Below are 13,933 nucleotides of genomic sequence, written 5' to 3' on the forward strand. Positions count from 1 at the left end.
ACCCCGAAGAGCTGGTGAACCCGCTGCCCTGGCAGCTTTTGTGTGCACAGGAGCTTTCATGCTTCTGGGTTGTGACAAGTTTCTTGACAGAGTGGGTGGTGGCAGGGCTCGCCGCAGGCTCCCTGGCCCCGCCGGAGCATGTCAGCCCATGGTTTGCAGAACAAAGCCAAAGGGAAACACCTCCCCACCGGCGTATTGGCAGCAACATAACCGCTCTTGCCAAATGGGGAACCCACCCTGCAATCTCCAACCCAGCTGTGCCCAGCCCTTTCTCAGACATGGCTGGAGCAAACCAGTCCCCATCCCAATGGGGGCAAGGGTTTGCTTTAGAGCCCCAAATTCCCCAGTTATGCCCCGTTTCTAGCCTGTTCTTGAATTTCCAAGATTGCAGCTTTTTGGCAAGGCAGTCTTGTAAGCTTGTTTGATCCCCAAAGAGTTGCAACCCAGATCTGACTCCTAAAGAGCAGCAGTGCTATAAGGGAAGCTCTCCCACAGGAATAAATCCTTTCCACGCATCTATTTAAATGCTGATGGAGATCTCTGTGTTTCCCCAGCTCCTGGCTTTGCCTGCAGGGTTTGCACACACTGCCAGTTTTGCTGGCATATGGACAGCTGGATGGGCAGGGAGGGCATGTCCCTGCTAGCAAAACACCCAAGCACCTGACACGGTGTGTCCCGCCTCACCGGGAACTTGGCCCTGGGGACAAATCAGGGATGTTTTTCTCAAGGTTGCAAACAGGCGAGCTGCCCCTGCCCGGCTGCCATCTCTCCTGCCCTCCCTGCTCGCGCTTGCCTGTGGGAAGCAGGTAAGGAGGAGCATTTCACCACCACCGGCGCCTTCAAACCCTTTTCCCAGAAGCATGATATTGGCTGCACTGGTGCTGTGCAACCCTGCAAACTTTGGACCCATATTTGAGTGCCTGGGGAGGGTGTGGGGCTAACCAAAGCCTGACTCCCACATCCCACTAGCGAGCCCTGCACCAGTGTGAGGAGCTGGGGACGTCCACGGGGGTGACCCCTGGGTAGGGACAGGGTGATGTTCAAACCCCCTGGGTTGTGGGTTGGGATTTCCTCCCTGCTTTTGCCACTGCGGGTGGAGGGGGAAGCTGTGATTCCTGCCCCCCTCCCATCTGTGTGTTTACCGGGGGGTGCTGAGCACAGCACAGCTCATCACAGGTGTCTGGGGACCGTTCCCAGAGGGGCTGCGTCCCCATCCCCACTCGCCCCTTCCCTGCACTCCTCGCTCCACAGCGCCGGGACCAGGTTGCGCCGGGTCCCTTCCCTAATGATGTCCACCGGCCTCCTGCAGCCCCAGGCACCTCCCTGCGCCTCTGTCTTCCCCACAGGGAAGGGAAAATAACAAATCCCTCCCAGGCTGTGGGCAAAGCTTTGCCTCCTCCCTGCCAGAAAGCCCCATGAAGAGGCAGGTAAGGGGGAGACCCTGGCCGTGGTCAGGGGGCTCAGCCCGTTTTGGGGAGCCCTGGCCTCACAAGCAGAGCACCTGCGTGGGGGGTGCAGAGGGGCTCGGAGGGGCTCGGCATCCTAGCAAGCCGCTGGGAGACAGAGGCGAGCCACAAAGCCTCTCTCCAAAAATTGTGGCATGGGGGTTTCACAGCCGGCATCTCCAGTGTTTCTGTCCTGGCCAGCGGGTGGAAAGGTATCCTGGGGAGAGTCCTGCAAGCTCTGGTCCCTGTTCCCATCTCCTTCAAACCCTCACATATCTCCCCCAAGCAGGGCTTCCCTGTGCCGCCGTGCAACAGCCCGGGGGGCTGGCAGAAAGCAGCCTGAAACCCCAGCCAGCAAAGCCCCTGTGAGCTTTTACACCCCAGGAACAGCGCTGCGAGCTTGGTACAGGCAGCTGCCTACTACCTGTGCTGACCTGAGCCCACCAGGGCCAGCCGTGCCCCTCCAAGGTCCCTGCAGCCCCCAAAATCCCCACAGAGGCAGGTGCCACCTCCTGGGATGCCAGCAAGCAGGGCAACAGTTTCCTTCCCATGGCTGTGCGCAGTAGGGATTTTCTGGACCCCAGGGAATGAGTTGTCCCCGTGGTGCTCCCCGCTGCCAGCCAGCCCCCTCCCTGTGTCCCTGTCGCCCGCAGGATGGCCAATCTGGACACCTACCTGCGGCAGCCCTGGCACATGGTGCATGGCATCCCCATGGTCAGTGCCTTTGCCCGTGACTGGGAGCGGATTGACACCTTCCGGAGCCGCCCCGAGGACATCGTGGTGGTCACCTTCCCCAAATCTGGTGAGTGTCCCCGGGCACCGGAGAGGGGCCGCGCTCGGGGAGGGAGGCAACAGCCTGCAGCCCCCCGGGCTGAGACCTGGGGGAATGCCGAAAGGCAACGCTGGCGGACGGTGCCCCCCTGGTGCCTGAGACGGGGCTTCGGTGGCAATGGCACCAGCCAGACGCCCGACCTCTCCTCGCCAGGCACCATCTGGGTCAGCGAGATCGTGGACATGATCCTGAAAGGTGGCGACCCTGAAAAATGCAAGCGGGATGCCATCGTCAACCGGGTGCCCATGCTGGTAGTTCGCTGCCCCCGGGAAGATGCCGGCAGGTAGCAGGGTGGCAGGGGGCGGTGGGAGGCAGCGGGTGCTGCATGGGGGGGAAGGCTTGGTTTGGGGGGGACCCACCCTGCCGGCAGTGTGAGCGCTCCTGGGGGAAATCTCCTTTGCAGGCACGGAGCAGCTGGAGGCCATGGTGTCTCCTCGCATCATCAAGACCCACATCCCAGCTCAAATCTTGCCCAAATCCTTCTGGGAAAACCGCTGCAAGGTAACGGGCTGGAGAGGACACACCTGGAGGGATCCAGCAGAGATAAGGGGCGGACCTGCCCTGCCAGGACCTTGCAAGTCCCCACATGTCACCAAGCTCTCCGCAGATGATCTACGTGGGGCGCAACGCCAAGGACGTGGCCGTCTCCTTCTACCACTTTGACCTGATGAACAAGTTCCAGCCGCACCCCGGGACGTGGGCCCAGTACCTGGAGCAGTTCATGGCTGGCAGAGGTGGGACAGGGCACCTGTGAGTGCATGTGGGGACCCTGCAGGGTGCTGTCACCCACTGACACCCCTCTGGCTGCTCGCCCCACGCAGTGGCATATGGCTCCTGGTACGACCACGTCAAGGACTACTGGGAACGGAGGAAGGATCACCCCATCCTCTACTTCTTCTATGAGGACTTGAAGGAGGTGAGGCACCAGGGGTGGACGGTGGTGTGGGGTCTGGGGGGGCTGTCAGGAGGGGTGAGTGTCGGCCTGTGTCCCACAGGACCTCCGCCGGGAGATTGCCAAGGTGGCCCAGTTCCTGGGGCGGGAGGTGCCGGAGGCGGCGCTGGACGCCATGACCCGACACACCTCCTTCGAGGCCATGCGGGACAACCCCACCACCAACTACAGCATGGTGCCCTCCCACCTCATGGACCAGGGCGTCTCTCCCTTCATGCGCAAAGGTGAGCGGCCCCGGGGGGCGCACATCATCCCCCCTGGCCTCCGCTGAGCCCCGTCTCGCCCGGCCCCAGGCACTGTTGGAGACTGGAAGAACTATTTCACTGTGGCCCAGAGCGAGCGCTTCGACCGGGACTACGTGCAGAAGATGTCAGGCACTGACCTGTGCTTCCGCACCCAGATCTGAGGAAGCACCGCTGGAAGCCCCCCAAATCCAACCCATGCCGATGGCACCGCCACCACGCTGGCGGCTCCTTCGCCTCTCCTGGGACTGCTGGAGAGAAATAAAATGTCCTCTCTGACACCCCCCCACGGGATGCTCACTGCCCTGTGCCTGTGCTGACCCCAACCCAGCCGTCCCCCGGGGCTGCTGGCCTCTCCTCGGGTTGGGGACAAGCCGGTGCCACCCCATGTCCCCTTGGCTGCCGTGGTGGGGGGATTGCTGCCAGGATCTTGCGGGATTGCAGAGGATTCCGGCAAAAGTGTGTGCAGGGAAGGTGCCAGCTGGGCGCGGGCAGCAAGAGGCAGCCTCCCCACCCCCACGTGGGGGGGGACACGGGCTGGGACCTGTGGGTGGGCAGTGGGGTTGGTGGGTCCGGAGATGTCCGCCGCGGCCCCACAGGGAGATCAGCGGCCACTGGCTTCTCCCCGCGCTCGCTCCTCCCTCCCGGCAGCCGTAGCGCTGGCAAACATTGCTGTCCTCGCTGGCCCTGCCTCTTCCCTTCTCCTTCCTGTAAAAACCACTGTGGGGCCCCGTGTTTCCCATCCTCTGCCGTCACCCGCCCGGCGCAGAGCAGCACGGCGTTAGGTGAGCTGGGTGCCCTGCAGGTGCCGTCTGGGTGCCCTGCCCACGCTCAGCTGCTTGGAGCCGTGTGCTGTGGGGTCCAGGGCAGTGGGTTTGGGGTACTTTGGGGTGCAGCCAGCACCCCTAAACTTTTCCCTGGGTTGGGGGCTGCTGCAATAACCCAGGGGACCCGGTTCCCTGCTCCCCTGGGGTGCTGAGGCAGGGGGACAAGCGCCTGGCCTGGATGACGCTGGCACCCCACGGGCACCCCGCAGCCCTCACTGAGGCACGGGGTGGGCTCCTGCACCCCTAGATGGGACCCCCATTCCCATTGCGGGCGCAGCGGTAGGGCTGCGGTGACCTCCGGTCCCTGCACAGGCAGTGTCGCTGCCGCTCCCCGGGCAGGTACGGTGCCAGGTGCCTGCGCTGCCCTGGCCAGCGGCCACCGTGGGAGGGCGAGGGGCCCCCCCTCACCGGCCAGGCCCCCACTTGCCCCCCTCCCAGGCAGGATGGCCAATCCGGACGCCTACCTGCGGCAGCCCTGGCGCATGGTGCACGGTATTCCCATGGTCAACGCCTTTGCCTATGACTGGGAGCGGATCGACAACTTCCAGAGCCGCCCCGAGGACATCGTGGTGGTCACCTTCCCCAAATCCGGTGAGTGTCCCCAAAGCCACCAGACGTGGTGGTGCTGGGTGGGTGAGCGTGTTGTACGGCTGGGGCCCGCTGCCTGGGGGATGTAAGACATTTGGGGCTGTCAGGACAGAGCCATGTGGGATTTCCCTTCACCACCACGCCGCCCGGTTGGGGTCCGCGGGGTTGTCGGTGCTGAGCCCCCCAACACTGCCCTGTCCGCCCCCTTGGTGGGTTGCTTTCCCCAGGCACCACCTGGGTCAGCGAGATCGTGGACATGATCCTGCAAGGCGGTGACCCCGAGAAGTGCAAGCGGGACATTATCACCAAGAGGGTGCCCATGCTGGAGTTCTCTGCCCCCGGGGAGATGCCAGCAGGTAGCGGGGCGTGGGGGCTTGGCCGTGGGCACCCCACTGGGGGTTGAGCCCAGGGCGACTCCGCCGAGGATGTGCTTTGGGGTCCCCCAGGGACGGACCTGCTGGCCACCATGCCCTCACCCCGTGTGGTGAAGACCCACCTGCCCACACATATCCTGCCCAAATCCTTCTGGGAAAACCGCTGCAAGGTAACCCCGAGCGCTGGTCTCTTCCTCAGGGGGTATTGCGGTCCCCCTGTTCCCCTGGGGCAGGATCTCCCACTGCTCCCTCCAGCATCCTAAATGGTGTTGGGAGCCCTAGGGGCTGGAGCATCCCCCCCTGTTGGGGGTCCTGGGGCTGCCCCTCGTACCCCACAGCCTCTCTGCAGATGATCTACGTGGGGCGCAACGCCAAGGACGTGGCCGTCTCCTTCTACCACTTTGACCTGATGAACAAGTTCCAGCCGCACCCCGGGACGTGGGCCCAGTACCTGGAGCAGTTCATGGCTGGCAGAGGTGGGACAGGGCACCCCTGTGGGGGTTCACCCCATATGCCTTCTCCAGCCCCCCCACTGACACCCCTCTGGCTGCTCGCCCCACGCAGTGGCATATGGCTCCTGGTACGACCACGTCAAGGACTACTGGGAACGGAGGAAGGATCACCCCATCCTCTACCTCTTCTATGAGGACTTGAAGGAGGTGAGGCACCAGGGTGGACGGTGGTGTGGGGTCTGGGGGGGCTGTCAGGAGGGGTGAGTGTCGGCCTGTGTCCCACAGGACCTCCGCCGGGAGATTGCCAAGGTGGCCCAATTCCTGGGGCGGGAGGTGCCGGAGGCGGCGCTGGACACCATGACCCGACACACCTCCTTCGAGGCCATGCGGGACAACCCCACCACCAACTACAGCATGGTGCCCTCCCACCTCATGGACCAGGGCGTCTCTCCCTTCATGCGCAAAGGTGAGCGGCCCCGGGGGGCTCCCGGCACATCGTCCCCCCTGGCCTCCGCTGAGCCCCGTCTCGCCCGGCCCCAGGCACTGTTGGAGACTGGAAGAACTATTTCACCGTGGCCCAGAGCGAGCGCTTCGACCGGGACTACGTGCAGAAGATGTCGGGCACCGATCTGTGCTTCCGCACCCAGATCTGAGGAGGCACCGCTGGACGCCCCCCAACCCACACCCCCCCCCAGTCCTGCTCCCCCGCAGCACCTCCAGCACCACCCCAGCCTGCCTGTGTCTCACCGGCCTCCCTGCGCCAGAGGGACTTTTGCAAAAATAGCGAGCTTTATTTCTGCATCTTTCTCCCAAATTTGCAGCCATGTGGAAGCTGCTGCATTGCTAGTGTGCTGCGAAGCCTCATCCCACCTTGCATCGCCCCAGCCCCACATTGCCCAGCCAGGACATGCATGGGAGATACACCTGTGCACCTTTTTTTGGAGGAATAAAAAAGGCAGTATGCGGTACAGAGGCGTTTCCAGCACGCGATGAATAAACGTTGTTGGCAGCTTCCACATGTGCATCTCTGCCATGGCCAGGGCTCACATAGGGTCCGGCACCCACTGCCTCCTACCTCAGAACCCCCCGTGCTGATGTCACACTTTGGGGGGGGACTAGACAGGACAGGGCATGGTGATGGCCATGCCCCCTCCTTGCTGCTGGGGCCATGTGGAAGAGATGAGGTGAATGGGATGGGGACAAAACCAGCCCCAGGGTGTCCGGGAGATGGAGGCAGCCTGGGGAGCTTTGGACCAATCCTTCCACTCAGGAGCAACGAAGCTAGAAGCAAAAGAAGGATTTTGCCTGTCACTTTTGTGCTGTTCAGCTCCCAGGGACCTGGAAGCTGTTATGCTGTGCCAGTCTCCCCACAACCACATCACCCAGCAGGTATGGTGGGTCCCTGGGGGTCAGACGAAAGGGTCCTCTTGGCTGCTCCCCCTCCCACCGTGGCCAGAAAAACCACAGCTAAAGGGCACACTGCAGCGCATGATGCAGCTAGGGAGCTGGAACAGCATTGCTAAAAGCTGGTGCTTTTAAAATCATTGGGTTTATGTCGCAATCATTTTAAGAATAGGAAACCAAGTCAGATGGTTGTTGGGTCCCAGTTCCTCAGATGCCGTCCTCTCCTGGCCACGTTCATCATCTTCTCTTTGGTTTGGTACACATGCAAGAAAAACTTGCCTGCAACCTGGAGGAAATATTCATTGCTCGTAGGCACGGAGCATCTCTGAAGATGCGATTTCTTTCCCAGGAGTGGGTGAACAAGGCCAAGAGGTTAAAAAAAATGATTGGGGACCTGGGGGACAGGCAAGGTTGACAGGGATGCAGCCAGGCACATCCCAGCACTGAAACAGGGGCTATTGGATGTGAAACAGCTCCGCTGTTCTCCAGGGATGAGACTGACAGTCAGGTGGGACCTGTCCAGCAATACAGACAGCAAAACTGAGTTACATCCCATCATTCAGCAAAATCCTTGGAGTCTAGCCATTAGGTACCGCAACCCAACAAAAGTGGGGGTGGTGGGCGTTGCAGCAGAGATAGGTCTTACCTACCTGGATGTGTGGGGACAAAACAAGGAGAAAAAGAGAAGATACAAAACTGTGATCCGTCATTGGAAGAAATGTTATTTTAAGTCATAATAAAATAATTGCACATAGTTTCTAGTTCTCTCCCAGATGCTGGGAGCTTCTTTGTGTTGTATGATGCAGTTTGTGTATTGCTTGGTTGTTGTGGTTTGTTACAGAATGATACAGCAGGCTCTGAACCTCAGCTGTCCCCACTTACCTTGCAGTCTCAGTACAAACCAAACTGAGCCAGAGATGCCAGAAGAGGAGATGGTAAAAATAATCCGGGTAATTACAGGAGCAGAGATACCTGAACTAGCGAGGGGTAGCTTCAGCCACTTCTGTCATACAGACAAGATGCCCTGTAGGAAAGGAGCTCGTGAGCCAGATGTGGTTCCTTGTGTCTGGTCACTCTGTAGTTTTGTCTTCTACAAATCTGCCTTCGAAACCCTGACTCTTGTGACATCCACCACATCCCCTGGTACGTTGTAACTCCCCTGGGGATTCGCTTTTCCCCCACAGCTTGTGGGGTTTTTTTTGAGGTCCCTTACTTCATGCACTGAGATACTACCAGCAATTCATCCACATTGACCTTCCCAATCCTTCAGGACTCTATAGGCTTTCTTCACAACACAGCCTCCCGCAGCTTTGCAATTTGTTTCCATTTTTGTGGAAGCACACAGATTTGTTTTTTGTTTCCCCAAAGCATCTCTGGTCTGTTAGATGACTCTCTAATGACACTTCTTTCCTCTTCATAATTCAGATCGCAGCTCCTGTGAAATGTATAGGGGCATCAAACACGCTTCTGGAAGTGCTTTCATTCACTACTCTTAATGAGAACCTTTTTTTTTAATGTATATCTTTTGTCCCCTGGGTTCAAAGTGCAATCCTAACAGCAGCTGCCCTTCCTGCTGTAGATATGGTCCTTGTTAGCAGCTGAAGAGATGCAACATAGCCAGCTAGGGGAGGCTAAATTGCTGTGCCCCAGAAGTTTTGTGTGGACCCAAACTGCTAAGACCCCGGGAAAGAAACAAGTATTTGGTTATGAGGCCAGAAGAGTGATTGCAGAAGTAACTTTGCCCTTAAAAGCACCATCTGGCAAATCAGGGCAGGATGAGTGCAGCTCCCTCATAAACACCCTTGTAAACGCAGGACTTTGAATCCCTTGATATGAACACAGTGCCTCTCTTCCCACTGCTTGTCGATGCCAAGGTGTGCACATGGTGGGTGAAAGCCGCGGCAGGGACGGAGGAGCCTTCCTCCTCACGGCCGCGCGCAGACGCCCAGGAGCGGAGCCATGGACCACAGGAGGGGTTTTCTGCTGGCGTAGAGGCAGGAGCTCAGGGGAAGTCCTTGATGTTCACAGTAAGCGCGGCCAAGGGTGCTCCCACATCTCATGCAGAGGTCCAGACATCCGAGCTGATGACATCCAAAGCCGAGAATGTTCCCCCCGCTCACTCCTCCAGCCTCGAAACACCCCGACACCCCACACTGCGGGATACAGCAGCCCCAGCTGAAATCCCACCCATACCTCCAGTGCAAACAGCGGAGGAAACACAAACCTATCCTGGTGAAATACCCCCAGGGCTGAAATGGCATCCCTCACAGTTAAGAGGTGAAGCCCAAGTCCAAACCTCCAGACCTGACTTCCTGGGAGCAGAGGGGGTGCCTCCATTTGCCTCCCAGACAGACGTGCAGAAACACTCCTCCACACTCCAGTTAGCAGCAGACGAGGTCCTCCCCTCTGCATCCGAGACCAAGCCGCAATGGGTCAGCTCCAAACCTGTAATATCAGAGGAAAAGCAGTCTCTGCCTTCCCTGCGTGCTGAAACACAAGAGGAGTTGTGGTCACAGGCAGTGCTGGCAAGGAGGCTGTCTCCGAGGTCGCGTGCCGAGGCCGAGGTGCAGACTTTCCACATGGATATACCTCCGGGGACTAAGTGGCAGGTGTACTGCTGGTGTACCGAGGCCCAGGTACAAACCTTGTGCTAGCAGCTTTCCAGTGTCAAACAGCAAAACTTCGCTCCTGCAAGACACCGATGTGGCTTAGGACCTTGGGCAGGCTGCATCCAAGTAAGAAAAAGGTATTTCTGATAAATTTCCACTGGCCAGAGATGAACGTTGCTCTACTTACAAATTTTTTTTTAGGCCAGAAAGCCAGCAAGAATCTACAGTACAGCAGCAGGGTTGTGTACAATTGGCTGATTGATTGAGTCAAAATTTAGCAGGGATTTCAATCTAGTTTTCATTCCCCTGCAGAGCTATAGACACACAAATGCATTGTAGCATGTGAATATGTTACTACGTGGCTCAATGGCTGCCAGCCAACCATTCAGGGGGACCCCTGCTCCATGATAGCCTGGTCTTTGTCCAACTCCTCCCTGCCCAGGGTCGTGGTTTAACCCCAGCCAGCAGCTAAACACCACGCAGCCACTCACTCACTTCCCCCCCCACCCAGTGGGATGGGGGAGAAAACTGGGAAAAGAAGTAAAACTTGTGGTTTGAGCTAAGAACAGTTTAATAGAACAGAAAAGAAGAAACTAATTATGATAACGATAACACTAAAAAAATGACAATAGTAATAGTAAAAGAATTGGAATATACAAGTGATGTGCAGTGCAATTGCTCACCACCTGCCGGTCGACGCTCAGTTAATCCCTGAGTGGCAATACTCCTGCGTGCCCCCCCCCCCCCCCCCCCAGTTTATATACTAGACGTGATGTCTCATGGTATGGAATACCCCTTTGGCCAGTTTGGGTCAGCTGCCCTGGCTGTGTCCTGTGCCAACTTCTTGTGCCCCTCCAGCCTTCTCGCTGGCTGGGCATGAGAAGCTGAAAAATCCTTGACTTTTAGACTAAACACTACTTAGCGACAATTGAAAACATCAGTGTTATCAACATCCTTCTCATACTGAACTCAAAACATGGCACTGTACCAGCTACTAGGAAGACAATTAACTCTATCCCAGCTGAAACCAGGACACCCAGCAGCAAACTAATCCACTAAAATAAATCAGTGGCAAGCTGACCTGGCACAGGGAAAGGCTTGGCATGGGAGCATGAGCAGCAAACATGCATGAGAAGGTGGGAGGGAGAGAGCAACTGCCCCTTTCAGGCTGGTGAGCCATTAGACGAGGCCCACCATGTCTATACCCTCAGTAGTTGCAGATTTGCATTGGATGGATGCTGGCAAGACAGGGGTGTGCCATATCTGCAGGCAGTTTTGGCCAGTCTCTGCTGCTGCACCTCACTGCAGAGCTGGCAAGGACAGGGTGCAGCACCTCTTCTCCACCAAAAATGCACAATTCCTAGCAGGGACACAAAGCTTGGTCTGGACCTTCTCTCATTTCTTTTTTTTTTCGGCATTGCAGAGTGGAAACGGCTCCAGTGCAAGCCACCCTGGTGTCTATACACTTACATGCCAAAGTGCTCCTGCAGCATTGCAACAGCAAACGAAGAGGGTTCGTAAAATCTTAAACTGAATCGATAAGAACAAGTGAAATGCTATAAACCTAGCCCATGGTATTTTTATCCTACAGTTGTAAGGTAGAGGTATAAAGATACAATTTAGCTGAGAAAGGTGGTTATGGTAAGGCTATTTCAGCTCATTAACCTTTGCCTGAGTTTCCCTATTACCCCTGGGGATTACATGAAAGTAGGAGTTTTACTGAGTGCTTGCACACGTGCCTCTGCAACCTTGCTCAATCCACTCACTTCTCGGTACTCAGGGATGAGTCAACCTTGATATTTTCCCCGTCCAGCCTTCCCCCTACACCCTGCCTCCCCCCCCAAAAAAAGAGGTAGTCAAGACTTTCAAGTCTCCCTTCAGTCCAGAAGCTCTTTGTTGCAGTAAGTGAAAGGAAAACCACAGTCATTTGGGGCTTCTCAGGGCAAAAGCTTCCCTTTTCTACCCTGGCACTGAATTTTTGAGGTGCTGGCTGGCATCAAGGTTTTCTAGAAATAAAGGTGCCATGTACACCATAACCCCCATTTAGCAAAACGGCGAAGAGACCTGTATGTGGAAAACACTACCTTGTATTGCCTAACTTTTGCATAACTCACCTTTGCCTTGAAAAGCCTGTCATTATTTAACAAGGCTGGAGGTTGGATCAGTGTCTGCAGCACTTCTACTTAGTAATGCTAGATGTGTGAAATACAGACACTTAACACCATCTACTTTCTTCAGGCCTGCTTTTCTCTCATTTGTTGGTTGTCCTTTAATCCTCTCAAAATGCTTATCTTCTCTGCATTAAGAGTAATCTGAGTATCATCTTTAAAAGGTGGCCATGGAAACATCACAAATTGAACCCTCTGGTTCCCCTAGTAATAGCTCTCATTTGCTATAGAGGAATTAGCTACTGAGGGGTTAGAAAGGAAACCCAAGTTCCCATCTGCCTAACCTACATGAACATGGCCTTTCAGTAGTTGCTGGAAAAACTTTAAGTTTCTTATAGGACTTTCCCACATAAGGTAAATTAGCCTGAAAAAAGATATTATCGTGAATACAAAGGTCCATGGAGAGATCGTAGTGAAACTCCTAGCTGTAAGGCCCAATTACTGTTGAAACGTGCTGACCTAATTGCCCTGAATTCGGAGGGTTTAGAAAAAGTCAGGTTGAAGATTATGGACAATATTTAAAAACCATGGAGGTGCATTTTTAGATTCCTATATTTTCAGGTCATTAAAAACTTGCCTAGATCTCCAGAATCAAAGGCCACACACCCAGCCCAGGTAACACGCCAACTTTCAAAAAACACTGCAAACAAACCACAGGATTTTCTCTTTGTTCCTGTGGACAGTTTATAAACAAGTCTATTACTTAACAAACAATTTTGTTTTGCCAGCTAAGACCCTAAAGGGAGTGAAAAATCTTTTTAGCAGTCAGACACCAGATTTCTGAGCTACAGGATGCACACTCCTTCTGAAAATCTAGCTCTGTAATGACATCATAATATACCCTAGCATGGGGAAGACCATCTCGGCTATTAAATTACTGGAGCATAACAAAGCAATGAATAATCCCAGAATACATGCCTTTTTGTGATCATCCCATATTGCATTACTTCTTCCTTTTGAAAAGCCCAGTTCAGAGAGTAACTTATTTAAGCTCCTTCTGCCTGATACCCAACCTTGCCAGAGCAGCCCAGGCACAGAGCAGGTGAACAGCAAGAAACAGAAGCAAACCGGTGTAGCAAATTGCACCTTGCAACTCAGAGCACGATGCTTACGTACCTTGGAAGACTCCGCTAGGTAAGAGTTTCTTGCTGCATGGCATTCATTCCCCAAATTGTGTTGGATCGAGCGTATCATTATATGCATGGGTTTTAGTTGTCATTTTGGCTCCTGGTGGTTAAGAGCTCCTTCCAGGACACAGCGCCTTACAGTCAAGTGCTGACTTTCCAAGTGACAGCCACCCCAGAAGATGTGGGGTTTGCTCTGAGAAGCACCTTTAGGGCCCAGGAGGGCCCCAGATCCATGGTTAGACACCTGAGCTGAGCCCACAACGTCTTCAGGTTGGTGGTGATATGCCCCAGACAGTAGCAACGAGCTCCCTGTGTTAAGAGCTGTCTGGGAGCAGTCGGAAACCCTCTGTCACATATCAGAACAAACTACATGTTATTATTGGCATTATCATCACCCAAATGAACGATTTGCTGCCTTCTCTCAGCATGGGAAACATCAACACTTCTAACACCTCACCCTGAAAAAGGATGCCACTTCCAAGTCAGTCACTTCAACGTACCCTGTGGCCTCTCTTTCCTTGGCCTGCCTCTGGCATCGCTAGTTCGGGGCAGAAACACAAGTGATTTGTTTGAGTATCGGAGCTGGCATACCCAGGGGACTGGCTCACTTGCAGTTTCTTCCTCTGTAAAGATGCACCAGCTTGAATTAATGGTGAAGCCTGGAGAGGCAGCAGCTCTCCACAGGGGCTGGGGCATGACTCCCAGCAATTCATATTATTCACCAGCAGCGACAGGGCTGTAGAAGGGTTGAGGAGGCTTAAGGATGACTATGGTAGCATTTGCCACTGCTAGTCCCATCACAGGTGTCCCTCCACCTTGTGTTGCCCGGTGCTGTTGCCCCAAGTCTAGCAATATCTTCAAGTAAGCACTCCCTGTAGCACTGCTGCCTGTCAGCTAAGTAAGCCCCTGTGCT

At 55.6% G+C, this 13,933-nt stretch overlaps 2 protein-coding genes across 4 annotated transcripts; both read left to right on the forward strand.

The window, feature by feature from the left end:
* Positions 1-673: 673 nt before the first annotated feature.
* Positions 674-3,917, forward strand: LOC115346225 (sulfotransferase family cytosolic 1B member 1-like). Its single transcript, XM_030026057.2, is given in 9 exon segments — positions 674-806; positions 2,099-2,247; positions 2,431-2,534; positions 2,536-2,560; positions 2,681-2,778; positions 2,885-3,011; positions 3,099-3,193; positions 3,273-3,453; positions 3,523-3,917. Coding segments are annotated over 9 exon segments (984 nt in total). The 5' UTR covers positions 674-714; the 3' UTR covers positions 3,636-3,917.
* Positions 3,918-4,189: 272 nt separating this feature from the next.
* Positions 4,190-7,870, forward strand: LOC115346214 (sulfotransferase family cytosolic 1B member 1-like). Of its 3 annotated transcripts, none has more exons than XM_030026038.1 (8): positions 4,190-4,256; positions 4,737-4,889; positions 5,114-5,242; positions 5,333-5,430; positions 5,610-5,736; positions 5,825-5,919; positions 5,998-6,178; positions 6,253-7,870. In XM_030026038.1, exons 2-8 carry the CDS (start codon positions 4,742-4,744, stop codon positions 6,363-6,365), a joined length of 891 nt encoding a protein of 296 aa, XP_029881898.1. In that variant the 5' UTR covers positions 4,190-4,256; positions 4,737-4,741; the 3' UTR covers positions 6,366-7,870. The 3 variants fall into 3 exon arrangements, with proteins under 3 accessions (XP_029881898.1, XP_029881903.1, XP_040979367.1); XM_030026043.1 differs by having other exon boundaries at positions 4,741-4,889; XM_041123433.1 differs by lacking the exon at positions 4,190-4,256 and adding an exon at positions 4,279-4,637 and having other exon boundaries at positions 4,741-4,889.
* Positions 7,871-13,933: the final 6,063 nt, after the last annotated feature.

Source organism: Aquila chrysaetos, chromosome 1 (genome assembly GCF_900496995.4).
Source record: "Aquila chrysaetos chrysaetos chromosome 1, bAquChr1.4, whole genome shotgun sequence".
NCBI lineage: Eukaryota > Metazoa > Chordata > Aves > Accipitriformes > Accipitridae > Aquila > Aquila chrysaetos.

What these genes read in the sequence shown, in the direction of transcription:
- LOC115346214 (XM_030026038.1), top strand. Translation starts at nt 4,742, where the DNA reads ATGGCCAATCCGGACGCCTACCTGCGGCAGCCCTGGCGCATGGTGCAC. An exon ending in TCTGGGAAAACCGCTGCAAG is followed by an intron (nt 5,431 to 5,609) that starts GTAACCCCGAGC and finishes GCCTCTCTGCAG; the next exon opens with ATGATCTACGTGGGGCGCAA. An exon ending in GCAGTTCATGGCTGGCAGAG is followed by an intron (nt 5,737 to 5,824) that starts GTGGGACAGGGC and finishes CGCCCCACGCAG; the next exon opens with TGGCATATGGCTCCTGGTAC.